This window comes from Mustela erminea, chromosome 9 (assembly GCF_009829155.1).
Source record: "Mustela erminea isolate mMusErm1 chromosome 9, mMusErm1.Pri, whole genome shotgun sequence".
In the NCBI taxonomy this organism is placed as follows: Eukaryota; Metazoa; Chordata; class Mammalia; order Carnivora; family Mustelidae; genus Mustela; species Mustela erminea.
In genome coordinates, this window is record NC_045622.1 from 112730389 (window position 1) to 112756773 (window position 26385).

Consider the following 26385-nt stretch of genomic DNA (forward strand, 5'->3'; position numbering starts at 1 on the left):
TCCTGTCCCTGACGGGGTGGCTGGGGGCCTAGAAAACATGCCACTGGCCAAGGACAACTCGGGGCCGGCTTTAGTGGACAGGCCACTGGGAGTTGGTGCAGGTACCGAGTGCCATCCCGCAAGCTGGCAAGGGCCAAGTGCCCCGCGGTCCCGACCCCGGCTGGGGTTCTCCGGCGTCTCCTCCGTAGCTTTCCCCGCAGGCGTGCAGGGTGCAGACCTGGGCTCGCGTCTGCACTTTGCTGCCGGGCATGAGGACAAGCACGGGGTCATGGGTTTCCTCTGTGTGGGTGCAACGTGCCTGTCGTCACGGGGAGCGCTTCCTTCTCTGCTGGGTGGCCCGCCTTCTAGGCTTGCGGTCCCTGGGTCTCAGGCACTAGTGGCCGCCACACAGGTGCAGTGAGGGTCTGTTTCCTCTCGCGGTGGCTTGGCTCTTCACAGGGTATGTTTTAAGGACCAGAAGTTGCTAATTTTCGTGTAGTCTAATGGATCCTTTTCCCCCAAGAGACATTGATGCTCCTCTTTTGCCATTAGGAGACTTTAATTTCTAAATCGGGTTTACGTTTACGGAAAGACTGGCTGATGGCAGACGTGTCCCAAACCCATCCTTCCTTCGCGCACGGTTCCCGCGCTGTGGACGTCTCTCCCCGGGGGCCGTCGAGGCCGACCCTCCGGCACTGCTCCCCTCTTCACCGAGGCCCAACTCTGGCGGCCGGGCTCACGCCCCGTTGCAGCTTGGGTGGGTTTTGACAAGTGTAGGGAGTCCCGCGTCCGCCCTTCCAGCCCCGCACGGCGTAGTTTCCCGGCCGCGAGGTTCTGTCCTCCTCCTGTTCCCTTCCAAACTCCCAGCAACCAGGGGTCTCGCTCCTGTCTCCACAGTTTGCCTCTTCCAGGACGTCCCCACGTTCAAATCACAGAGTGTGGGGTTTCCTTCACATGGTGAGAGACACGTAAGTTGCCTCCGTGAAGTTTCATGCCTTCCTAGCTCACTCCTTTTCTGTGCCGAACGGACCAGGGTTCACCCATCCACTTGCCGAAGGGCCTCGGCTGCTTCCGAGCACTGGCAATCACGAGGACACCTTCTAGAAACATCCACGTGCAGGTTTCTGTGTGGACATCAGTCCTCGACTCCTTTGGGTGTGTGCCATGGAGCGTGATGGCTCGTCGCGCGGACGCGGATGTTCGGGGCTGTGCCTCCCAGAGCCGCTGCAGCATCTCGCGTCCCCAGCAGCAGTGGACAGCCATGTCCGGTGGCCTGTGTCCTCACCGGCATTTCGTGCTGTCCGGGGCTGGACTGTGGCCTTCCTAGGAGGCACGTAGAGTAGTTTGAGGTGCGTTTCCTACATGGCGGGAGCGCCTTCTCGTGTGCGAACGTACCCTCTGGATTCTTCTGAGGCCACGTGCCCGTTCAGGCCTTTGGCCCATTTTTGAGTGGGTTGTTTGTTTTCTTATTACCGAGTTTGGAGAGTTCCTCACGTACTGTGGAGATCGGCCCTGTACCAGATGTGTACCTCACCGCGGCGTTCTTCTACGTGAGGGCTGTCTTGTTGTCTTGACGACGTCTTTGGCAGGTTTGGCATTTTTTGTGTTTCCTCCTTAAACAAATCTTCGTTGGTTAAATTCATGATTCCAAGATCGAGAAGACATTCTCCTGCGTCTTCTTCCCCCGAGAGGATTCCCCGCTGGCGTTCGGGTCTCTGACCCCCCTGGAGTGGACGGCCGTGTATGGTGTGAGGACGGGCTCGACATCCTCCGACCCGTCCGTTCGTGGAGAAGATTGTCCTTCTCCGCAGGCGCGACTCTCCCCTGTCCTGAACGTCTACCTGTCTTCTCTGGGTCAACACCACGCTGTCTTCATCACGGGGTCTACACCCCAGCCTGACACTGCTCTCCTCGAGGTCAGACTGCTGAATCCAGGGCCAGCGTGCGGTCCCATCCTCGCCTGCTCCGCGACGGGGGCACACGGCACGGCGGGCCACAGTACCCTCGGACAGCCCTCCGCTGGCTGCCAGGCACCCGCCCCCCGCCCAGTCTCTTCTGTCCCGGCTGCTCAGGCTCAGTCTTCCTTGCTGCTCCCTCTGGATCCCCTCACCTCTCAGACTCGAGCGGCCGGGCGGCCTTCCGCGTCTGTGTCTACACTTCGCCCCGGCCGCCTCCAACCTCAGGCTCCAGCTCCCGCAGCTGCTGCCCGTCAACAGCGCCCTGTGCACGTCCAAAGGGGCACGAGCTCAACTGGACGCATCCAGAACAGAGCTCCCAGTCCTCCTCCCGGGTCCCCTGCTCCCGCCTCCCTTCCTGGCTCTGCCAAGAACACGCTACCCCCCTGGACATTTTGCCCAGAGCCCAAGTCAGCATTGACCCCTCTCTCACACAGCACTTGTCCAGCCCATCGGGGAATCCTACTGCCTGGCCTCAGAAATGGGTCCTGAAACGCTTCTCCCTGCCTCCTCCCCCACCGCCCTGACCCAGGCACCACCTCCCTCCCGCCCCTCCCCCACCAGCCGCCCCAATCTCAGAACAGTGGCAGGGAGATGCTGGTCAAGGCCCGCCTCTGCATCCGCTCAGGACCCTAAGCTCATCCCCCTCAGAGGCAAACCAGGGGCCTCCCAGTGGCTGCAAGTCTGAGTGCCCCAACGGGCGGGCCCGCCTCTGACCCCTTCCGCGGAGCTCAGCGGCCTCTGCCCCAGTCTGCTGACCCATCACTTGCGTCGTCAGCTCACATGAGCTCCTCTCATGCAATGTGTTCCTCCTCGTGCCCCACGTCCCCTGAGCTGTCCCCAGCATTTCCTTGGTGCCCCGAGCAGTGCCTGGCACGCGATGGTGCTGGACGGTTGCACAGGAGAGAGACAAATGGGTGCACAGGGTCCCGGGGGCCTGACCCGTGAGGTGTGGGAGTGGAGGTCAGATGGATGTGGCTGCTAACCCACTCTCATTCTCCGGCTCACCCAGGCCTACCCTACCCATCGGGGCCTTGGCTCTCCCTGCTAGAGAGTCCAGGGTTGGGCAGGACAGTCTCTAGACGCTGGCCCCCACACACCAGGAGTCAGAGACACCAGAGCCATACTCTGGGCTCCTCACTGCGTTCAGATTTCTAGGACACTCTGCACCTGCTGAACGGACTTGGGAGTCCTGTTCCCCCCCCCCAGGTTTGCCCTAGGGCACCTGGTCAGTGGGCACTGGAATGCCCTTAAGCCCTGTAGTTCTGTGCCGGGCCCACTGCCTTTGGTCCACCAGGGGAGTACGTCTCCCTAGCCTTGCCTCACATTTAGAAGGGGCCCCAGACCAGAGCAGCTGTGGAAGGTGGGTCATGGCGTTCTCTGGAGCTGGCTGGAGGAGGCCCAGTAGGGCCCAGATATGCCCCCCTGGGAGGGAGCCCCGAGTTGCCTTCTGGGGAGCAGCTGCAGGGCCCAGGGGCGGCCTCTCCCACTCCTTTTCCGCCCCAAACCTCTCCTGGGTATTGGTGAGGTGAGGAATCAGGGCACCGTGGAAAGTCTTGGAGGGAAGGAGCACAGAAGTCAGCCAAGAACCCTGAACACCACTCAGGACCAACGGATTTTGGTGGGCACAAGACTGGGTCTAGGGGGCCTGTGTATCTCTCCACATGTCACTGTCCAGGAGCGCCCCCCACCCCATGCCAGGCCTCGCTCTGGGTGCTGGGGGGTCACGGGAACAGCACAGAGACAATGTCCTCCCTCTGTGTGAAGTAGCCGGACACTCGGTCTCTCCAGGCTTTAGGCCGCCAGCGGTCCCTTCCCTGCTCAGGGAAAGCCCAGGGTCTCCACCTGGCTGGCACCTGCCCCAGCCAGACACAACCGGCTGCCACGTCACACCGCTGGGCCCTCTCGCCGTCCACACTGTGGCTGGCTTTGTAAGTGCCCTGTGGACGAAGCAGATGCCCCCCCCCCCAAGGCTGTTTTCTCACATCTATATCTGAACATCACGACACATGTAGTCTTGTGGGCAGTGGGGACCCAGAGGGAAACCAGCTGGGACCAGCTTTGAGCGCATGTGGTGTCCAGCCCATCGGAGCCCAGCTGCCCCGTCTGAGACAGCGGCCCACCAGCAGGGAGGTGATAATGTCCCAAGTCAGGGTCCCACTCCGGGGCCTGCACACCTGGGGGCAGATTCTGAAGGCAGGGGTGTTTGCCGGCTTCCCTCCTGGCCCCAGTCCTCATAGCTGGAACCGAACCAGGTGAATCCAGTACAAACGTGGGCAACAGGCAGGTGTGGAGGCAGGGCGAGGCCGTGGTCCTTAATCTGTGGCCATCAGGCTGACCGGGGTGGAGGGTGACGGCTGGGGTCAGGGTCCTGACTGATTTGGTGGTCGCAGAAAAGATGGGGACTCCCGTCCGTCCCGCCATGGACCACAGAACCCATTTGCCCGCCTTTAAGTGGGGCAGCCCGCAGGACCACCTGAGAACAAGTGCCCTATAGGCGAGTCCGGTGAGGAAATGTCCTCATTGTTCACACCTTCTCAAATGTCACCTCCCCAGAGGGGCCTGCTCCCAGCGAGGGTCACTTTCTAGCACGTTCTCAGCATGCACCCTCTCCAAAGTCACCTGCCCAGACTCCCTTCCTCTTTCATGCCTGCCCGGCCTCTGCCTGGAGAAGTGGACAGGGCCCTCCCCTCCGACAGCAAGCTGGCATGCCTTAGTGACTGGGGGAGGTGGGAGGTCCTGGAGGGCCCAGGGTCACTGCGGCCTCAGTAGGACTGAGCACGGGCCCCAGGGAGGGATTCTCCCGAGGCTGGTGAAGACGACCCCAATCGCTCAAGGTGAGAGACCCGGTTCCTTATGTGATCCCGCCGCCCAGCATCCTTGGAAATGGGCCTGGAGGGGACCGTGGGCCCCCAGAGGACGGAGGACCCGGGGTAGGGTCAGGCGGGTGCTGCTCTGGGGAGCTGGAAGGGGACGCCTAGGAACACTTGGGAGACAGGATGAGGTCTGCAGGACGCCGGGTCGAAGAAGAGTGGCTGGCGGTGGTGGACGAGGAGGCCTGGGCGGAGGCCGGCGTCGCAGCAGGTGCAGTGGAGGGGGCGGGGCTGGGAAGGGCGGCGCGGCCTGGCCTCGCGCGGCGCACGGCCCGCGGGTTCGGGGCGGCGACGGAGCCGCGGGCTCGGGGGCTGCCCGGCTGCCGGTCCCCAGGGTCCCAAGCCCGGTCCCCCGCCGCCCCGCCCGCGCGCCCCTCGGGCTGCGGCGCTCCGCGAACTCGCCGCCCTGCGTGCGCGCCCTCGAGCGGCGTGCGCGGCCCCGCGGGGGGCCGGCCCGGATGGCCCCGCCCCGGCCCCGCCCCGCGCACGCCGGCCGCGGCCCGCGTGACCCGCCGGGTGCAAACAGCGCGGTCAGCTGACTCGGCCGAGTGCGCCGTCATCCCGGCTATAAGCGCGCGGCCTCCCGGCGCTCGGCTCCGACCCCGCCGCCGCCACCATGCAGCCCCCCAGCCTGCTGCTGCTCGTCCTCGGGCTGCTCGCTGCGCCCGCCGCCGCGCTCGTCCGGTGAGGCCCCGCGCGCCCCGGCGCCCTCCGCGCGCCCCGGCTCCGGAATGCGGCCGTGCGCCCGCGCCGCCTGCTGCGGGGCCTCCCCCGCGGCCCCGGGCCCCTTCCTGCCCTGCTGCAGTGCGCTCGGCCGTGGGGGGCGGCGGCTGCGCGGGCGAGGGCGGCTGGGGCCCGGGCCGACCGAGCGTCCCCAGGACAGGTGCATCGCGGTCCCTGCGCTCGCGGCCGCGTGCGGAGGCCGGGACCCCCGCGTGCAGCCCGCACAGCCCCAGCGCCCGCTTGGCCGCCTCCTTTGCCGGCTGTGAACTGGGCGTGGTTGCCTCGGTCCGTGCCAGGGGCTCTGGGGCGGGGGACCCTGTGGCGCGGGAGAGACACAAGGGAGGAAGCCTAAGGGGAGGGTCTGGGTGAGTGGCCGTGCTGCAGCAGCCTTCCGCACCGGCCCCTGCCCTCGTGAGGACCACACCTTCCTCAGGCCCAGGGCCCTGTCCCCGGTACCAGGGCAGTGCATCCACCGCCGGGCCTGGATGCGGCCGAGCCAGGCCGAGGACCAGCACGGCCACCGCCCACCCTCCCACTCTTGCCAGGCAGCCTGCTTTCCCAGATAAGGGGGGGTGGGTACAGAGGGCCAGCCCCTTCTGGCCCTGCACCCACCCTTCCCCATGGGGCCTTGGTGCCTGGGAAGGCATCCTGTACCTTTGCCATGGGCCTTTTGCCCGTGGGCAGGTGGGTGAGGTCACAGAGCTGTGGGAGCTGGCTGGGGGCCGAGTGGGACTCACCCTTGCCAGAAGGCCACTCGGCGTGGGCTTTACCATGGGCTGTGGCTTGGGGGCACGTAGCCCCAAATGGAGTCTTTGTGGAGAGGCACCTGTAGGGCTGCGCCTACCCTGGTGCCACCCACAGGCCTCCCCGCCGGGAATGGACGGCTGTGGGGAGCGGAGGATGCGGCTGTGCGGGCCTCGCAGCCAGACCAGAGCCCCTCACACCGCCTCCCGGCCCTGTGGGACTGATGGCACCTGTTTCCTGGGTTACTGGAGGGCGTGTCCCCTTCCCCCGGGGAGAACTGTGGACTCTCACAGCCTACTAGGTCTTGGGCAAGAGCCTGTCTTCCTTAAGCACGCCCTTGGTGTGCCAGGAAGGGCCAGCTGTGACCTTGAATTCCCAAATCGCCTGGGCTGGGAAGACCTGCCGTCCAAGGGTTGGGGTGTGCTCGGGGGTGTTTTCCTGTCCCCTGCACCGTCGGAGCTGGGAGCAAGCTGAAACCCAGGAGCAAGGTCCCAGGCCAGGGAGGGACCCACATGCACAAGAACCGGTCATCTGACCTCAACCCCGTGCTCTCTCTGCCCAGGCAGACTGCCAAGGCTGGGAGGGGCTGGCACTGGGGGAGCCGTGGGCATCTCAGGGGAAGGCAGACCCAGAGGCAGAGACCTCCACCACCCCAGGGCAGGCCTTGCCTTCCTGGGGTCTGCACCATGATGGGGACAGCGGACGCATCGGCAGGAAATGAATTCACTACTGCGAGGGCCCTGGGGGGAAACAGGGTCACATTGAAGGATGGCCAAGGAGGGCTTCTCAGAGGTGGTGGTATTGAAGTCCCATCTGATGACCAGGCATAGCCTGCCCTGGTGGCCGGGCAGGGAAGTGGGCACCACCTCTTCGTGGGGGCTGCGTGGAGAGCAGCAGATTCGGAGGGCAGGTGAATGGGTCCCCTCAGAGGGCATGGGGCAGGTGTGACGCATGGGCGCCCATGCCCTAACGGACCCCACGGGCCGCTGTCCCGGGAGGGACCGGAGGAGGCACAGACTGTGGACAAGGGATGGGGGAGGGTACGGAGCAGTCCGAGGGGAGGAGGAGGCGAGCCCTGATGAGCCCCTGTCGCTCCTCTTGACAGAATCCCGCTGTACAAGTTCACCTCTGTGCGCCGGACCATGTCGGAGTTGGGGGGCCCCGTGGAGGATCTGATCGCCAGAGGCCCCATTTCAAAATACTCCCAGGGGGTGCCCAGTGTGGTGGGGGATCCCGTTCCGGAGGTGCTCAGGAACTACATGGACGTGAGTATGGGGCTCGTCCTCTCGGGGCGTGGGCTGGGTGGACAGCAAGCCCGGGTTAGGACGGAGCTGGCTCTCGGGGAAAGCTCTGAGTGAGTGGGCTGGAGGCCCTCTCCTCTGCACCTTGCGGTTTTGCAGGAGTCACCTGCTCCGTGGGGGGAGGGGCTTCTGCCCAGCCCCGCCCTTCCCTGCTGGGTGCTCCTCCCACTACCCCTGCCCCTTGGGGACTCCCACCTGTGTCCCCATGAGGGTCCTGGCCCTGGGGGCGGGGCGTGCAGGGAGGTGGGGGTGCCCTTGGCTTCTCCGTGACCTCTCCCCCTGCGTCCCACTGACAAGGGCATCGGGAGCTGTCTTGTTCTTCAGGCCAGCCTGTGGGTGTGGGGGACAGGGTCACGGGCTGCAGATAAGCGAGCTGGGCCCGTGGTCATCAGTTGGGTGTGGAGGAGCCCAAATCAGACTCAGGCCCCAAGGGGCTGCGGGGTCCTTGTGCTCCGGTCACCTGGGCCTGCCTGTCCAGGCCTAATTAATGGCTCTGGAGTTCTTTTGTTTCTGCCTGTCCTGCTGGAAGGCCTGGCACTCCCCATGACCCTCTCCTGCCTCCAACCCTCCTTCCTCACTGGTCAGCAGCCAGTGCTGATCGCACCCAGTGCTCCCCGAGGGCAGACAGGTTGGAGTCGGGACATGCTGTAAGCCCCAAACCGAGCCAGGGCTGGGTCAGCCTGGTCCCAGCTCGGGGTCAGGTCCTGGGACCCCGCCTGCATCTCTGGGGCGGCCCAGGTGGCGTCTTCCTGCGTGGCCCGCCCCCGCATGGTGGACATAGCTCCTCGCTGCTATCCGGACGCTGGTCCACCTGGGGTTGGGACATGTGGCCATGCCCTCTGCCCTGTCTGGCCGGAGCACCCGCCGTGCCAGGAAGCTGTGGCCTCACAGGCATGTGACTGGGCTGGGAGGGGGGGCATCTGTCTCGGGGCCTGAGCAACCAGTTCCTGATCCCCTAGTGCAAGCTCTTGTGTGGACACACACACACACACACACACACACACACACGGAGATTTGCTGAGTCATCCCCCAGCCCCCCAAATCTGGACACTTATTCCAGGTCATGAGGCAGCAGCTGCTGCTTGTCCCTGGAGCCAAGTAGCAGGAGACACGCTCCTGCAGGGACTGGAGCTGGAATCCCTTAGTGACCCAGGGCCCAGCCTCCGTCCCTGGAGAAGGGGTGCCCAGGCTGGCAGGGCCCAGGGGGCCCCAAGCACACGTTTTCCTCCAAGCCACCGCGTCCTCTGACCTGGGAGAGCCCCAGTGACCGGGTTTCCCTTTGAGGGTCCAAGGGGCATGTGCCCCCTTCATGCTCACCTGTGCCCGTGGCTCAGTGGCCCCGGGCTTCCCACAGGCTGCCTCCTCCCCCGTGTACTGATGAAGAAACTGAGGCCCTGGGTGCGAAGGCAGGGTCTCTTAGCAGGGAGGGATCTGAGCCAACGCTCTGGCCTCCAGGGTGTACCTCCTCCCTTTGGTTGTCCTCATGCCTCTGCCTAGGAGCCCACCAGGCTTGGTCCGGTGGGGCAAGGACAGGGTGGGAGTGAGGTGCCAGAGGCGAGCCCTGATGTGCCCCCCGGTGTGGGGAGGCAGTCGCCCCTGCTGGGGGCCTGGGGCAGAGGTGTCTTCCCGGCGGGTCCTCCGGGGCCCTGGGTCCGCCGAGCCGCTGTGACTGCTGGTCTCACCTTTTACATGGGGTGGTCGTCCCCGACCCACAGCGCCCAGGGGTGTGAGGACCAAGGGCCGCGGAGGGGCGGGAGCGGAGCCCGGGTGTCCGTCCTCTGGCCTGGGCCTCGCGAGGTCTGGCCGCAGGCTAACCAGGGGCGCGGAGCCCACGGCCCTGACGGCCCCCGCCCCGCGCAGGCGCAGTACTACGGAGAGATCGGCATCGGGACGCCCCCGCAGTGCTTCACCGTCGTCTTTGACACGGGCTCCTCCAACCTGTGGGTCCCCTCAATCCACTGCAAGCTGCTGGACATCGCCTGCTGTGAGTCTCCGCGCGGCCTCGTGCAGCGGGGGTGCGGGCAGGGGGACGGGGCCCGGCCGCCACCTGGCAGGGAAGCAAGCCCCCCACCCCGGGCCCCGGGCCTTCGGTGGCCCTGCCTCGGCCCCTGTCGGCCACTGACGCGTCTCGGCCACACCGGGTGGGCCTGGCCCCGCCGCCCTGCCCCAGGGCACCCCACTTTCCAGGGGAACCCGTTCACGGCAGCCTAGCTTCGCGTCCTGGCTGGGACCGTGGCGGCAGAGGATGGGGCAGGGCAGGCCCGACCACTGCCGGCCGACACCGAGCCTGGGGTCACGGGTCTGGCCGACACCAGCGGGTGGCCTGGTGGGGGACTCCACGGCGGGCCGGGCGGCGGCTGACGGGCCTCGGCCGCGCAGGGATCCACCACAAGTACAACAGCGGCAAGTCCAGCACCTACGTGAAGAACGGCACCAGCTTCGACATCCACTACGGCTCCGGCAGCCTCTCCGGGTACCTGAGCCAGGACACCGTGTCGGTGAGTCCCTGCTGACGCTGCCCCTGGGCCCCGGGGCGCTCCGACGGCGTGGTGACAGCCCCCCAGGGCAGGGCCTCTGAGGCGCGAGCAGGAGCGTGGCGGGGGGGGGGGGGTTGGCTCGGGGCTCGGGCAGCGGACCCGGTGCTGTGCGTTTCTGGGTTACGTGCACCGTGACAGCCTGGAGGGCTGTAGGGAAAGCGGAGCCACGAGGGCGTGGGTGCGAGAGCCGTGGGCCGAGTCTGGGACCAGGACCCAGAAGTGATTCAAATGAGGCTCCTCCTTGGGTCGCGGCCGACAGCTGGGTGGGGGAGCCGGTCGCAAGGGACTGACTTCTGTTCCGATGCCTTGGCCACTGGGAGGGGAGGGCAGAGATGTGCCGGGGGTCCCCGTAGAGGACACTGGCGGTCCCTCCGGGCACCGTGCCTGCCGCAGAGAATCTTTGGGGTGAAGCAGGGAGGCAGGCCCTGGATGGACCTGCCCACGCCTCTGTGAGACCTCTTGGTGTGCAGCCACCAGAAGGGTCAGGACTGAGAGTCCTGGGGGCAGAGGAGCAAAGCAGAACATGGCACAGCCCCTGCCCCGCGGCCTCTGGCCCCCCAGCCCCAGCCCCAGCCCCAGCAGGAAGGCGATGGGGCACGGTGGCTGCGGCCCCTCCTGCAGCAGCACGGCCCCTTCCCGGCCCCACCTGCCCTGCTGGGTTCTCCTCCTGATCTCTGTGGCCCAAAAGAGGATGTTGGCGAGGACACTGCCCTGTGCCCGCTGTCAGGTGTCGGCCCCAAACAGCCCGTTTCTCCCCACATCCTGCTCAGTGTTTGTCAGCTGCTGCCTGGCCTGTGGTGGGGGAGGGGTGGTGTGGCCTTGAGTCTGCTGAGTTGGGTCATAGTTGGGTCATGGGGATCCAGAAGCCCAAGGTCAGGAGCAGGCTTGGGTGGGGCTGGCCCACCTATCTGTTAACTCCGATGGCAGGTGTCCTGACGATCTTGGACCCCTGTGTCCCTCTACTCAGCTGTGTCCCCACCCGGTGTCGCCAGCCTTTCCTCCTGGGCTTTGTGCGAGGTCTCGGGTGATGACTGGGGCTTGGGTGCACACACACGCGGGGCCCAGGGCTTGGGTTCCGAGGTTCCCATGGCCCGCTGACCGTCCTCCTCGGCCCACAGGTGCCCTGTAAGTCGGGTCTGTCGAGCCTGGCTGGCGTCAAGGTGGAGAGGCAGACGTTCGGGGAAGCCACCAAGCAGCCGGGCATCACCTTCATCGCGGCCAAGTTCGACGGCATCCTGGGCATGGCCTACCCCCGCATCTCGGTCAACAACGTGCTTCCCGTCTTTGATAACCTGATGCAGCAGAAGCTGGTGGAGAAGAACATCTTCTCTTTCTACCTGAACAGGTGGCGTGGGAGGGGCTCGGCCCCCGGGGGGAGGGGCTCGGGCCTCACCCCTCCTCCCAGCTCTGCGGGGCTCAACACTGGGGGCTTGGGCTGCCCACCTCCCCTCTCGGCACCGGGCTGCGGCTCCTGACCTGCAGCCTCTGACCGGGAAGGGGACTGGTCACTCCTTTACAGACGAGTGGGGAGCCCTCTGGACAGGCTGTGGGGCCGGGGCTTCCCGTCAGCGGCTCGGGCTGTGGGCCCAGGATCTCGCTCAGTGGGCCCCCCTCCGGCAGAGCCAGACCTTGGTCAGGGCTCATGGTCAATCAGCCCGGGCTTCCCTGAGTCTGATGGTGGGCGATGTGGCCCCAGAGTCACTGACGGCCCAGAGGGAACAGAGCCACAAGCTCCAAACTGTGGCCAGACCTCCAGAGGTGAGGGGCTTCCCAGAGGAGGTGACCCCGGTGGGGCCCTCAGTGCCAGATGCTGCTAGAGGGAACCACGGCCTAGGGTTGATGGTGGGGAGCGGCCCCCACCAGCCGCCCCTTGGCAGCTATGCCGAGTGTCCCAGTGGCCTTGGCCCTGCACGGAAGGGTGGGTGATCTGTGTGCTGCGCCCTCGAGAAGAGGCCCCCGGTCTCCGTCGGGGCAGTGCCACAGGTCCCGATGAGGGTGTGCTAAGGACGGATGTAGGTGACCCCTGACGGCTGGTGGCCACTGTCTGCATGCCCCCTCCTCACCCTCGGGGTCCAGCCCCAGGCACTCCGGCCGAGTGCCTGCCCGGAAGCCTCCCCTCTTGCCCGGCTCCTCCCGTCAGCATGGGGGCCACCCTCAGGGGTAGTTCAGCAGCCATGTGAGGCAGAGTCCCCTGCCAGAGGCCAGGTGACCCCAGGCCGCTGAATAGGGTGGGGTCTTTCCTGTGAGCCCTCGGGCCCAGGCTCAGGCCTCCCTGGGTGAGGGTGGAGGGGCAGGGCAGCAGGTGCGGAGCAGATGGAAGCCAGCCGTGTGGTTTCCCTGCCGGGATTTCAGGGGTGAAGCCTGGGGGAGGGCAGGCGGACGGGGCTTGGCCGGGTGTTTCTGAGTGGGGCCCGGCCAGGAGGAAGGTGAGTCCGGCGCAGAGTCTGGAGCAGTCTGGAGGCGGGAGCAGGGCCAGCAGTGCAGGCTGTATGTGGGGAAGCTGAGAGGTGAGGGGGAGCGGGAGCAGTTGGGTGAGGGCAAGGGCATCCTTGGGAACAGTAGGTACAAAGGCCCTGGGGCAGGAATGAGCGGGCTCAACTCCCCGTGCTGCCCAGTGCCTCCCCCGGAAGCCTTCCCTGGTTGGTTTTTCTCAGGCAGCTGCGGCCCCCTTCCTTGGGCTCCCAGCATTCACTACCCCCGGCCGCTCGCCTGCCCCCGGCCTTGCTCACTGGCGGGCTGGGCACCTCTGCAGGCCTCACCGGGTGTGGGGTCGGAGCCCTGCCCCTCAAGAAGGGAGTCCTCCCCTCCTGTGCTCCCTCCGGGTCTTTACGTCTCTGCAGCGCCGCCCCCCCTCCTGGCTTGGCCCCAGCGTGTGGCTGTCCTGTCAGCAGTCAGGCTGGACCCACAGGGCGGGCGTGGGCAGCCCGCGCCCCAGGAGCGAGCGCGGCTGACTCCCACCCTCTCTTCCCCCAGGGACCCCGGCGCACAGCCCGGGGGTGAGCTCATGCTGGGCGGCACAGACTCCAAGTACTACAAGGGTCCCCTGTCCTACCTCAACGTGACCCGCAAGGCGTACTGGCAGGTCCACATGGAACAGTGAGTGCTGGGCAGGGAGGCCGGAGCTCGGACCCGCGGGGAGCCTGGCGTGCGGGGCCCTGCCCAGCCGCCCACTCAGCCGGCCTCTGGGTAGCTACAGCCCTCGGGCCCTGGCCCTGGGTGTCCGTTCCCACCTCCTGGTGCCCAGCTGTGCTCCTGGCCCCTGGGCTCTGACCCTCTGCTTGCGATCTCGAGGCCGGCAGTTAACCCACTCTTGATCTCTTGAGTCCGCGCCGCCGCTGCGCACAGCCAGAGTGGGGGCAGGCAGGGTCCCCGCAGGGCTGCGGTGTGGAGGTAGGACTGTCCCCCAAGGCCCGCCCTGAGCCCAGGCCCAGGCTAGCGTGCTCACACCCCCTTCCCTGCAGGGTGGACGTGGGCAGCAGCCTGACCTTGTGCAAGGGGGGCTGCGAGGCCATCGTGGACACGGGCACCTCCCTCATCGTGGGTCCTGTGGACGAGGTGCGCGAGCTGCAGAAGGCCATCGGGGCCGTGCCGTTGATCCAGGGCGAGGTGAGCGGGCCGGGCCGCGTGGACGGGGTGAGTGGGCCGCATGGACGGGGTGCCCTCGGTGCCCCCCGAGCTGTTCCGTTTTCTCTCCCTCAGTACATGATCCCCTGTGAGAAGGTGTCCACCCTGCCCGAGGTCACCCTGAAGCTGGGCGGCAAACCCTACAAGCTGTCGTCAGAGGACTACACGCTCAAGGTCAGCGGGGGCCGGGGCGGGGCGGGGCGGAGGCCCCTGGGGCTGCGGGCCGGATGCTGACCACAGTGGCCCGCTCAGGTGTCGCAGGGCGGGAAGACCATCTGCTTGAGCGGCTTCATGGGCATGGACATCCCCCCGCCTGGCGGGCCGCTCTGGATCCTGGGGGACGTCTTCATCGGCCGCTACTACACTGTGTTCGACCGGGACCAGAACCGCGTGGGCCTGGCCGAGGCCACCAGGCTCTAGCTGCCCGCCCGCTGGGGAGTAAGGGGTCTGCAGGAGGAGGCTGGCCGCCCCCACCCTCCCGGCCACCCCTGCCGCACACACTCACGCTCAGACTCACACTCACAGCCCAGCTCTGCAGGCGCCGGGCTGTCGGGCTGCCGTTTTGTTCTGTGGTTTCCCCGGCCTTGGCGTGTCTGTCTGTCTAGTAGAGGGCGGGGTGTGGGGCAGCAGCCGCTAGGCTGACCCCGAGTCTGGAGCCACGTGACTGACTGGGAAGCCCCAGCCTGGCTTGGCCGCCCGTCGTCTTGCAGCCGGGACCCCCCTCCCCCACCCCACCCCCAGCCCGTGCCTCGGGGGCCTGGCTGCCCAGGCAGGACTTCTGGACTGAGCCCCCACCCCAGGCCAGGCTGTTCTCTGGGCTTCTCCTCCTGGGGTCTGGCCTGGGGTCCAGAGCGGGGCACTGCTGGCCCATCTTCCCGTGTGGCCCATCGTGGAAGGGGCCTAAGGACAAGCAGGAAGGGGTTGGAAGGGTCGGGACTCAGGGACAAAAGGCAGCCTTGTGATGCCTTTGGGGTCCTCCTGGGGCTCGACCCCATCCAGGAGGGTGTTTGCTGGTGCCGGTTGGGGAAGAAGGGGAGGAGGGGGGCTGGTGCCACCTTCTGTGAGCTTTTCCCCTCTTGAGTGACCAGGAGCCAAAGTGAACATGGAAATATAGTCGTCTGGGCCTCTCTTTTCTGTGTTGGCGTGTTTTGTTGGCGGCGGGGGGAGGGCGGTTCTGAGTCTGGCCGTGGGAAGGAGCTGGAGTGGCTGGTGTGAGGCCGTGGTTCCCGAGGGCTGACTCACAGCCGGGCGGGGGGCAGGGGGAAGCTTTGGAGGTGCCCCGGCTCCCAGACCCCAGCCCTCAGACCCCCTGCCCTGAAACAGGATCCTGCAGGCTCGAGCTTGCTGCCCAGCCTCGCTGGCGGAGGCCTGGCGCGTCCTGAGGGCTGGGGCCTGGAGCCGCAGGATGTGGCCTTGGCGGGAGGGTTGGGGTGGGGCTGGCGAGGTTGCCAGGGCCTGCTCTGGGCACGGGTCAAGGGGAGTGGCCCAGGTGAGTGGCTGCCATGCTTCCCCGGACGACATTTCACCAGCAGCGGGGCCCCGGGCTTCCCCAGCCCCCTGACGCCCATGAGAGCCCAGGACGCAGGCTGGCGAAGGGCTGATGGCAAGTGGGCAGCCTGCCTCCCTCTGGGCCTCCTGGCCACATCTGGACGCCATCTCTGCGCAAAGCAAGTCGACGTTGGAGCATGCCGGCCTGGGGGCCTGAGTCTCAGGGTTCAGGGGTCCCAAGTTAGGAGTCCCCTCAGGCTGCATTGACCTCCCCGCAGATCTGGCCTCTTGGGAGTTCACTGAGGGGGGCTTGGGCTCATCAGCCCAGAGGCAGCCGCACAGGCAGGAGGTTTGAAGGGATGAATGGGAGTTTCTGAGCCACTGGGACGATTCCCGCTGGGATCAGCGACTCCGGACACTTGCCTGGAGCCTCCCCCACCCCCGCAGGTGTAAGGGAAATAGCAAATACGACCGATGTCCACGTCCTGGGGCTTCTCAGCCTTCAGTGCTGTGGCTGTCCTTGGCCTGGCCCTAGGGAGGCAGGGACTGCACCCCAGAGCCAGGCCCTAGCTGGCTCCTTCAACAGACACTCGACCAGATTTGCAAGGAGGCTTACAAACACATGCCCTGTGTTCCCTGCACCGGAAACATGAGCAGGGAGCTGGCGGGCCTGCTGGGGAGACGGTGTCATCCAAGCCTTTGTGCCCTGGGACACCTGGAGTCAGAGCTGGCCAGGAAGGAGATGGCCCTGCCCTGCCCCCACTTCCAGTCCCTGCTGGCTGCCCTGGACCTGCCTCTGCCTGCCAGGGCCTTGGAGGGCGGCTCCCACGCTGCTGGCCCTGCCATTGTGACCCTCAGCTCGGGGCCACCTCCACCCCCTCTCTGGAACGTGGGGGCGAGCACAGCAGGGTGGCCCTGTGCCCAGGCTGAGCCTCCAGCCCCCATCCGGCCATGGATCGGGTGCTGATGCTCGAGCCCAGGACCAGGACGACTGCCCTGTGCTGCTGGCTGGGTCCTCTGGACCCTAGTGTCCGACTCCCGGCTCACATCCAGCTCTGTGACCCAACCCCAAGCCTCTGGTCTGACCCTAGAAGCTGGGTGACGATAGGCCGCCTCCCCCCCGCCAGCTCAACACCTGGCCCCACTCCCGGCTGGCCGGCCGTGCTCTGCTCCAGTCCAGCAGCCCCAGTGGGCATTTCCTGCCTCTACCCTTGCCCGGAGGATGCCCGGCCCGAGGAGAGCGCCTTCCCTCACCCACCGGGTGGAGGCCAGCGGGGGCTATCGCTCCCTCCCCTCACTCCTGCCGCTCTGGGTCCTGGGGCCCCGAGCCCGCCCTGGGACCTGGGGCAGGCAGCCCTCCCCTGCTGTCTGAGGACTAGCGGGCTCCTGTGCCCACCAGCCACACTGGCCGCTGCAGCCGCCCCCGGGCCGAGCCTGTGGCAGGTGGGGCCGCGGGTGAGCTGGGCGAGCTGTGGCTCCGCATGTCTGCCTCGGCCTGAGGCCTGGGGTGCACGCCACGTGTGCCCTTGGGAAGGGGGCAGCGGGTGCGGCATGAGGGAGAACCGAATCCTCGTCCCCACCACCGTCCCCATCCTCCTCATGCCTGTGGGCCTTGGACCGGGCCGGGCCCTGCCGAGGGCGTGGCCAGGATGGGGGTGCGGCGCTGGTTCTTGGGGCCTCTCCTGCTCACCAGGGCTTTCATCAACCTCCTGGAGGTCCCTGGGGTTCCGGACAGCCACGGAGGAGGCTGGACCAGGGTGGCCGGGGGCGGGGCTGGCAGGGGAGGGCTCGGGGAGGAGCTGGGGCCTGTCCAGCGAGGGGGTTCCCAGAAGGCCTCAGACTCAGAGGTTTGGGGAGAGCAGGGCTCGGCAGAGGCCCCGGGCAGAGACGGGTGAGCACTGCCCCTGAGAAGACCCGGACTCGGAGGAGAGGCTCCTGGAGACGGCAGGTCGGCTGGTCAGGGAGCAGCCAGGGCCTCTGAGGGGACAGGGGCTTGGGGGAAGCTGGGGTGGGGGGGAGGAAGTGTAGGGCTACCACACACAGGCACAGCTTCTGGGGGGCTTTGGAGGGTCTGGGGTCTGTGGAGGCTGGTGGGTTGGTGAAGAGGGCACTCGCACGGGGAGGGGAGGGGCTTCGGGAGAGGCGGAGAGGGTTAGGGCTTCCTTTTCCCTTGCTGATGGGACTCACTGGGACTTTTGCGGGAAGGAGAGGTCATCTGGGGACAAGTGTGAGAGAGAGCAAGAGGGTGTAGAGTGACTGGAGGCTCTCAGAGGGGGCTGGGGCTGCGGCTGGGCGGGGGGTGTTGGCTGGAGGAAGGGGCATCTGCCAGGGTTGTGGCCCAGGTGGGACAGGCAGGACTGGCAGAGAGACATGGGCAGGTGAGTGGACTTGTCCCCACAGAGACAAGTGCCGTTAGGGGCTTGGAGAACATCTGGCCCCATGGGCCGAGGGAGCCAACCAGTGAGAGGTCAGGGCCTTCAAGACTGGACTCGTGAGGGCTTCAAATTCAGGAGGTCGGGCTGAGGGGTCTGGGTCTGGGTTGCGTAGGGTCAGAAGGGGTCAGGAGTTTCTGTGGGGTCAGAAAGGATGGGGCTGCTTGGAGGCCACCAAGGTTCAGGGACCGCTGGATTTGATAGCCTCTGGGGCTAGGGCCTCAGAGCGAGGCTCCATTTGGGGGTGGGCTGGGGAGGAGTGCAGGTGGGGGTCCCTGGGCTCTGGGCAGGGTGGGGGCCCCGCCAGGCCAGCACTAGTTCTTGAAGAGGGACAAGGACTGAGACGTGGGGAGAGGAGGGACTGGGCAGTGGGAGAAGGGGCAGCGGAGGGGAAGGGGCTCAGCCAGCGGTCCTGGTCGCTGCGGTGGGACGAGGGGGCCAGTGGGGGGATGGAGGGTCACCTCCTGGAGAGACAGTGGCGAGAGAGACTGGGGGGCCAGCAAGAGGGAGGGGCAGGGGAGGCTCAGCGTGGGGACACCGGGTGGCACTGTAGGAGGACCCATCCCCCCAAGCCCCCCCCCACGCCGGCTCTGTAGCCCCCGAGGGTCCGGCTTCCCGCGGGCGCCCGAGGCCCCCACCCTGCGGGCGGGAGGAGGCGGGGAGGTGGCGGCGCCCGCCGGCGCCGTGAGTCAGGCTGGGCTGCAGCCGCGCGGCCGGCCTGGCGCTGCGGAGGGAGCGCAGGAGCGGGGACAGCGGCGCCGCCAGCCCCGCGTGCTCCCCCCGCCGAGGCTGGGCCGCCGGGACGCGGAGCGCCGGGACAGACAGCGAGCCGCGGCCGGCGGAAGGACGCGCGGACCGCGGCGCAGGGGTTGGCCCGCCCGCCAAGGAGTCGCCAGCAGGTGAGGGCGCGGGGCGCGCCGTCCATGTGGCCACAGCAGCCCTGGGCCGGTACCCGGGTGACGGCGCAGACCCCCCGGGGTGGGGGGAGGGCGCGGGGCGCGGGGGTGCCTTGGTGCCTGCCTGGACAAGTGCGCGTTTCGCGCAGTGTCCTTGTGCGTCTGTCCGTGGCACTGGCTTGGGGGCTCCCTGCGAGGGAGCGCTTGGGGTCCCAGCAGCCGCTCTCGGGCAGCGGTGGGGGGCGGGGACGGCGCGCACGGGTTTGAGGCGCCCGCAGTGGCCATTTCCATGCCCCGGCGATTGCGTCCGAGCCTGTGTGGCTGTGTGTGTCTACGCTGCGTGTCACAGTGCAGAGCTGTTTACCTGGAAGCATCTGAGCGCAGGGGCGTGCCCCGGGGTCTGGCGAGCCTTGGGGTCCGATGTGTCAGCGGTGTCAGCCTGCCAGTGCTCGGAGAGCTCTGCTCGTCCTGCCAGACCGTGGCTGAGACGCTGTCATTGTGGGTTTGCGTGTCCTGTGTGTGCCGGGGCGTTTGGGATGCCCGTGTGCTCTGTTTGTTGCACAGCCTGTCGGCTGGGGCGTTGCTGGGCATAGGGGGGTGTTGCTGTTGTGTGTCAGTGGGTGAGTGTTTGTGCGCAGACGGCAAAGTGAGGAAAAGCCCCCGGTGCTCCTGCCAAGGCTGCTGGGAAGGGCTTTGGCATCGGGGTGGCTGGGGCCGGGGGTGGGGGGGAGGCAGGTGGCAGGCGGGCAGCTGGCTGCCTCGGTGGGGATTTCCGTCTCCTTTGGGGCCGCTTGTGAGTCTGCAGGGGAGATGCTGCAGGACACCGGGGCAAGCCCTACAGGGCGGCAGGACCCAGCTCGTTCTTCCTCTCCCCTCCCTCCAGGCCCAGGGCCCCGGCCAGTGCCCAGCCTCGCTGGGAGCCCCGGCCAGCACCACGGACGGCGCCCAGGAAGCCCGAGTCCCCCTGGACGGGGCCTTCTGGATTCCAAGGCCCCCGGCAGGCTCACCCAAGGGTTGCTTTGCCTGCGTGTCCAAGCCCCCGGCCCTGCAGGCTCCGGCGGCCCCGGCCCCCGAGCCCTCAGCGTCGCCCCCCATGGCGCCCACCCTGTTCCCCATGGAGTCGAAGAGCAGCAAGGCGGACAGCGTGCGGGCCTCGGGCGCCCCCCAGGCCTGCAAGCACCTTGCCGAGAAGAAGACCACGACGAACCCCACCACGGTCATCGAAGTCTACCCGGACACCACCGAGGTCAACGATTACTACCTGTGGTCCATCTTCAACTTCGTCTACCTCAACTTCTGCTGCCTGGGCTTCATCGCGCTGGCCTACTCCCTCAAAGTGAGTGGGGCAGGGGAGGGGGCCAGAGCAGCGGGGGGTGGGGGGGCAGGCGGGGGCACCTCGTGGGATCCAGAGACACATGGCTGTCGGCTAGCTCTGAGCCGGCAGGGAGGGGCTGCCCTTCCCAGTCCTGAGCTGCGGAAGCTTCCAGGCTGCCTTGCGGGGCTCAGGGGCCCCGGGCCTGCATTCTCTACCCAGCCAGCTTCCTCCTTGCAGAGCAGACCCAGGGCTCAATGTCCTATCCTCTGGGCCGGGGTCGCTGAGCTGTCCCTGGGGAGGCGGGGATGGAGCCAGCTCCCCGATGAAGACCCTTGGAGCCCTTCCCTGTTGACAGGGGGACAGCATGGAGACCTTCCTCTCCAAGACCCTCCCTGGGGCCCTGAAATCAGGCAGGCATTCAGAAAGAGCTCACGGTACACAGGGTCTCGCTCAAGTCACTGCTTTTTGCCTTCCCTCTCCCACACGGTTTCTAGACAGTCTCTCCTGGTGGCCAGAGTGCCCAGGGACAGAGAGCCACAAGCGTGTCCCATACACCCCTGACGCCCAACCTGGAGTGGGTACAATTTCCAAAAGCCCCTCACCGCTGTGAGAGGAGCTGGCTGGGAGCCAAGCAGGGTGCCAGGAAGACGGGCCTCATGTCCCCGGGGCAAGGCCGAAAGCAGTGGACTAAGATTGCAGGGGAGAGGCTGTGGCCCACTCACATTTGGAGCGGGGAGCTCTGTGCAAATGTGTAAGGACTGAAGGGCCCCACGGCCAAGACCCGTCTCCCTGTCACTCCGGAAGGGACCGGCTCGTGTCCGGCCAGATCGTCACGGTCGCCAGATCGCGGGTCCAAGCCCAGGTGCGCGTCACCGATGGCGGCGCCCAGTGAGGTGGGGGCTGAATGTGGGGCTGGAGGGAGGGGAGGGTCTAGGCCAGGGAGGCTGGCCCAGGAAGAAGGGCAGAAGCTGGCCGGCTCTGCCTCTGTGCATCCCTGAGCCGCACCCCTCCCCTGGCCTCCCGCGCCCCAGCCACCTGGCTTTCCCCACCTCCTGACTCATCGTCAGCGTCACTGCCGCCAGGCGTACCTTCGCTCCCAGCCTGGGCGCTGAGCTCCGGGCTCCGCCGTGTGGGGCCCGAGTGCGTGTGTGTGAGTGTGCATGTATTCACGAGTGTGTGTGCCCCTGTAGCGTGAGTGTGTACGGGTGTGGACGTGGAAGTACAGTGAGTATGTGTGCGTGTGAACTGTGTGTGTCATGGGCTTCAGTGTGCGTGTGCAATTGCGTGTGTGCGTGTGCGTGTGTGCACGCACGTGTGTGCCTGTGTGTGCTGTGGAGGCAGCAAAGGGAAGGGGCCCTAGAGATTGGGGGCTGGAGGCCCCAGACCTCCCTCAGCTCTGGCTCCATGGGCGCGGGATTGTGGGGGCAGCCGGCAGGGCTCTGCTTGCCCGGGGGTCCCTTGCCAGGCCCCGACAGCGGCCTGTAGAACGGGCCCGGAGCGTGGGCTCCTGTCCGGAAGCTGTCCCCTCCCCGCCTTGGCTTGGCTGTGGCGCGGGCTGGCCCGGAGCCGGCCCATCTGGTGCAGGTTGTAGGTAGGTCACAGATTTCTCAATGGTGCCGGATTTGCACTGGAGTGGGGGTGGGTAGGAATTAGTGCTTCTGAGGGGCAGACGGGAGTCCACAATGACTCCCCCTCCCCAGGGCTGCTCCCCCACGTCCTTCCTGGGGGACAGCCAGGGAAGGAAAAGCTTGAGGCTTGCAGGGAAGGGGGTGGAAGGTGAGTTGTCTCTGGCCTGAGTGGCGGGCGGGGGGCAGGGACAGGGCGGGCGGGCTGGCTCCGACTCCTGCCCCTGGGAACGCGTCCATCTGTCCAGCCCGCTGCATGCCCCCCAGCCCGCTGCACCCCACCCCATGTGTAGCCAGGCAGGGCCACTTCCGAGGGCGCCAGACAGGCTTGGGGTCCGAAGGCCTGGGCCCGAGTCCCAGCCGGGTCCCTGCGGGTGGTGGGCTCTTGACGGGCGCCTCACCTGAGCTCCTTCCTTCATCCGCTCACAAAACAAACCGAAAAGGAGCAGCGTTCGAGTAAGCACACCTGGGCAGGGCCGAGGCTGGCGTTTCGTGGCTGTGAAAACCCCTGTGTCCCTGTCTGCCTGTGACTGTCCATCCACCCATCACGCCGTCCGTCCGCCCTCTCCAACCACACGGGCTGGGGCGGTTCGGGGCAGCTGGGCGGGCAGCGCGCGGACTGTGAAGGCTCGTGTCGCGGAGCCTCGTGTCCAGGGAAGGCAGAGACGCAGGATGTCAGCTCTGCACTTGCAGTCGGCACAAGTGGCTTGTAATGACCCTGGCCCGCCCTGCCCCGTTAGCCCAGAGTCCTCACCTCAGCGTTCAAGGCTCTTCAAGCTCCATCCTCTGCCATAGCTCACCCTCGCCACCCGCGCCCTGCCCCAGCCCCCCCGGAGCACACCTCGGTCAGCCCGTGCCGCTCCCGCAGCCTGAGGGCTTTCTGTCCGCAGAGACTCCACGTACTCACTGTGGCCGAGCCCCCGCTTCCCAGCAGGGACCCCCCTGCCGCAGGGATGGCCACCCGCCCAGCCACAGCCGCCCCTTCATCTTGCTGTCACGGGTGCCGAGGCAGGGTTGGCCATGGCAGGGGTCAGAGGGTGCTGTAGGAACGGGCGGAGGGGACGGAGGACCCCTCCAAGACAGGAAGTGCCTCCGAGTTTCAGAAAAAGAAAATCATTCCTGATTTGGGACGAGTTTGGAGCCAGGTGTGGGAGACGGACGGGAGGGGGCATCGTTTTCACCGGGCAAGGGGGGTAAGGGGACAGGTTCCAGGACATGAAGGTGGGGCGACCTGGGAGGGGTGCAGGGCCCCCATCTTCTGTGGGGGACGAGAAGATGGTCCCGGAAAGCCGGACATGGCCATGCAGGGAGGATCTGAAAAATTATGTGAGGAGTTTGGATTCCATTCTGTGTAAGACACAGAAAGGGAAGATACGGCCAGGGCTATAAAACCTGCAACCCACGTGCAGGAGAGGGACAAGAGAAGCCCAGGGGCAGAGCACAGTTAGCGTTCCAGTGCGGTGGCCAGGAAAGGAGCGCATGGCGTGGGTTAGGGGAGGGATGGGGGAGAGGAGAAGCAAATACAATGACACGGTGTCTGCTCAATCTGGCCTAAGAGATTATGGACCTCCTGGTAACAGGAAAGTAAAAGAGGTTGGTTAGGAGGGGCAGTACCATGACAATTTTTGTATAATCATATTTCCCCATTACTTGCTTTCTGAATATCAACATCATCCACCACCCACCCACCCATCTAACTATCCACCCACCCACCCAGCCACCTGCCTGTCCAACCACCCCACCATCTATCCACCCACCCACCCACCCACGCCCACCCATCCAACCGTCCACCTGCCCATTTATCCACCCACCCACCCAGCCACCTGCCCATCCAACAATTCCACCATCCATTCATCTACCCCCCATCTACCCATCCATCCATCCATCCATCCAACCAACCAACCATCCATCTATCCATTCACCCACCCACCCAGCCACCCACCCATCCAGCCATCCAACCACCCATTCATCTACTCACCCATCCACCCATCCAAAAATCCAACCATCAAACCATCCACCACCCATCCATGCATCTGCCCGCCCACGCATCCACCTACGCATCCAACCATCCATTCACTCAACCATCTGTCCACCCACCCATCCAGCCATCCACTCATCCAACCATCCACCTGCCCATCCATCCACCTGCCCACCCACCTATCTACTCCCTCATCCAACCATCCACCCACCCATCCCCCCATCCATCCATCTGCCTGCCCATCCCTCCACCCACCCATCCACCCAGCCACCCACCCATCCAGCCATTCAGCCATCCACCATCCATCCACCCATCCAACCACCACCCACCGAATCATCCACACATTCACCCATCCACCCAGCCACCCACCCGTCCGTCCGTGCATCCATCCATCCATCCATCAATCCACCCACGATCCCTTATACATCGATCCACCATCTTTTATTGTCTTCACCCCAACCATAGAATCACTGAACCCTCCATTCATCGGTGTTTATAGAAGTTCCTTACGCGGCCTCCTCCCTTCCCTACTCTCCCCATCTCGTCCCACCGTTTTACATATCAATGCACTTAACTATTAACCTAACCTCAACTTCTAAGTAACTTTCTCCATCTTACTTACCAGCTCTACCTGCCAGCCCTCCGTCCGCCCATCCTCCGACCTAACACAGCAGCGCACCCGCTCATCCTTCCCGCCCTCCGCCATCCCCTCTGCTCCTCTAGCTGAGCCAGGCGCGTCCATTGCCACGTCCCTGTCTTCACACTCACCCTTGCTCACCTGCGCTCCGTTTCCCTCGTCTCCTCCATCCCTGAGCCCCGCGCACTCTTTTTTTCTACTCTCCCTTCTCACCCGTCCACACACCCAGCTACGCTTCTCTGGACTCTGCGGAAGAGAAAAGTGCCGAAGAGAAGGAAATCCCAAGATTTATCCTGGGTGAGGGTGGCCTCCTCTTCAGGAACGTGTCTTCCTAACCAGAGAGTCTTGAAAGCGGGTCCAGCTCTGCCCACGGTCACTGTCTTCCCAGGACCTCCTGGGCTCCAGCTCACTCCCTGTATCTTCACATCCCTTCCTCGAGACCGTAGGGACTACCACTTATTCTGTCTGTGCATAGCGCCTATTTTCAGGTAATCCCTATTGGTTTTAGATTAGGCACTTCGTTCAGAATAGAGCACACTTACATCCTCCATTGTCTGATCATAAAACTCTGCAACCAGCTTCCTTCTGTATCTTATGTGTTCACTTACGGATTCCAGCTTTATTGAGATACAGCTGACATGTGGCACTGCGTGAGTCCGATGGTGTCCACGGCGTGGCGATTCGAGACGCGCACCTGCCGCGTGACGATGGCAGCAAGGCGGCTGGTTAGCACGTCCATCATCACACACAATTACTGTTTTTGAAGTCTGTAGGTTTTTGGTGGTAAGAACACTTCAGGTGCGCTCTCAGCAGCACTCAGTCAAGTCATAGAGCGTTGTCGACAATCCCATTATATTTTAAATAATTTCAGACCTACCGAAAAGTTGCGAAAAGAAATACAAAGAATTCGTGTGTGCCCTTTGCACAGAAGTCCCCGGTACTAGCCTTTTCCTTCTCTCTGGCCACTGGCCTCACCTCCTCCCTCTGGCCTCAGGTGCGGGACAAGAAGCTTCTCAATGACCTGAACGGAGCAGTGGAAGACGCCAAGACGGCCCGACTGTTCAACATCACCAGCTCGGCCCTGGCGGCGTCCTGCATTATCCTCGTCCTCATCTTCCTGCGGTACCCGCTCTCCGACTACTAGGGCCTGCCGGGCCCCGCCAGCCGTGGAGACAAAGCACTGAGACATGTTCGTTGTCACGCCTGCTGTGACACAAGATGCTGTGTGGTTGGGGCAGTTCAGGGCATGTGCCCTGGAGCCCCCCTAAAGCTGTGACCTGGGCAGCGAGGCCATCAGAAGCTCTGCGCACTACGGGGGCGGGAGCTCGGGGCCAGCCCACCCTCTCTGCCTCCTGACCCTCCGCCTCTGCCCGTGTCTGGGGTCTGTGCGGCTGCACCCTGGCTTCCACTGGCTGCCCTCCCTGGCCTCCTGTGCCCCCCCCAAGGCTCCTGGGGCCCCTCTGACCTGACACCTAGCAAGAAGGGCTTCTGTGGGAGCTTCCCAGTTTGGGGGGTGCTGCCAGCCTCTGGGGACTCACTCTGTCTGCCCTGACCCCACCCCTCCGAGCTGTGACCCCGCTCGAGCTCTGTGTCTGTGAACTGTCAATAAAGTCCCTGTCTGGCCCCAGCCCAGCCTCTGTCCCACAGCCGAGTGGGCACGGGGGCTTGACAGTGTTGGGAACCCCAATCTGGCACTGCCTGGTGGTCCAGGCCCCCAGGGCTGACTCTGCCGAGGAAGCTTTGCTCCGTGACCTGGCAGTCTTCTGCCTGTGAGGCCAGCGGACTGAGCTGGGCGTTGGCAGCGGGAGCCCCAAACACGAGCCCCCCAGAATGTTAGGCAGCACAAACACAGCTGCCCACCTGGCTGTAAGTTAGAACAAAGAAAACCAGCGCCTCCCCCCGGAGGGGACAAGCCCCGTGGCACGGGGTCGGGCTGGTCCGGGGAACCAGGTGGTGGTCCAGGCAGCTCAGGAGCTGAGAGGGAAGGAGGGTGGTCTGCAGACTTGACCCCCGGCCTACGGGCGTGCTCAGCAGGGCGGGGATCAGGCGTGCTTTGTGGGTTTTGAGGATGGTGCTTTGGGAGCATCCAGGACCCCTTGGGGGGGGACAAGGCGGGGTGCACAGCCCCTGGTGTGTGGGCCAGGGCTGGGGGTGCTGGGGGAGGGTCTTTAATATGTCTCAGAGGCGAGGTTGAGGGATTCTGGGGACAAGCTGGGCGTGCAGTGCGGCGGGCAGGGAGGAGATGGCGGGTCCCTGCAGGTCAGATTGTGCCTTAATA

The 26385-nt window shown here is 65.6% G+C and overlaps 2 protein-coding genes across 2 annotated transcripts; both read left to right on the forward strand.

The window, feature by feature from the left end:
* The first annotated feature begins 5315 nt into the window (after positions 1-5315).
* On the forward strand, positions 5316-14865 carry CTSD (cathepsin D). The gene is made up of 9 exons (XM_032358244.1): positions 5316-5491; positions 7380-7539; positions 9436-9559; positions 9955-10073; positions 11231-11457; positions 13086-13208; positions 13574-13718; positions 13812-13910; positions 13989-14865. The coding sequence occupies exons 1-9, from the start codon at positions 5424-5426 to the stop codon at positions 14154-14156; spliced, it is 1233 nt and encodes a 410-aa protein (XP_032214135.1). The 5' UTR covers positions 5316-5423; the 3' UTR covers positions 14157-14865.
* Positions 14866-16775: 1910 nt separating this feature from the next.
* IFITM10 (interferon induced transmembrane protein 10) lies at positions 16776-25733 on the forward strand. The gene is made up of 4 exons (XM_032359922.1): positions 16776-16829; positions 18253-18555; positions 19436-19888; positions 25102-25733. The coding sequence occupies exons 1-4, from the start codon at positions 16776-16778 to the stop codon at positions 25249-25251; spliced, it is 960 nt and encodes a 319-aa protein (XP_032215813.1). The 3' UTR covers positions 25252-25733.
* Positions 25734-26385: the final 652 nt, after the last annotated feature.

Bases quoted from the DNA above. Each gene is read 5' to 3' on its own strand.
- CTSD (XM_032358244.1), top strand. From the start codon at position 5,424: ATGCAGCCCCCCAGCCTGCTGCTGCTCGTCCTCGGGCTGCTCGCTGCG. The intron at 5,492-7,379 runs GTGAGGCCCCGC...TCCTCTTGACAG, and splicing joins CCCGCCGCCGCGCTCGTCCG to AATCCCGCTGTACAAGTTCA. The intron at 7,540-9,435 runs GTGAGTATGGGG...CGCCCCGCGCAG, and splicing joins TGCTCAGGAACTACATGGAC to GCGCAGTACTACGGAGAGAT.
- IFITM10 (XM_032359922.1), top strand. From the start codon at position 16,776: ATGAGGGAGAACCGAATCCTCGTCCCCACCACCGTCCCCATCCTCCTC. The intron at 18,556-19,435 runs GTGAGGGCGCGG...CCCTCCCTCCAG, and splicing joins CGCCAAGGAGTCGCCAGCAG to GCCCAGGGCCCCGGCCAGTG. The intron at 19,889-25,101 runs GTGAGTGGGGCA...CTCTGGCCTCAG, and splicing joins CGCTGGCCTACTCCCTCAAA to GTGCGGGACAAGAAGCTTCT.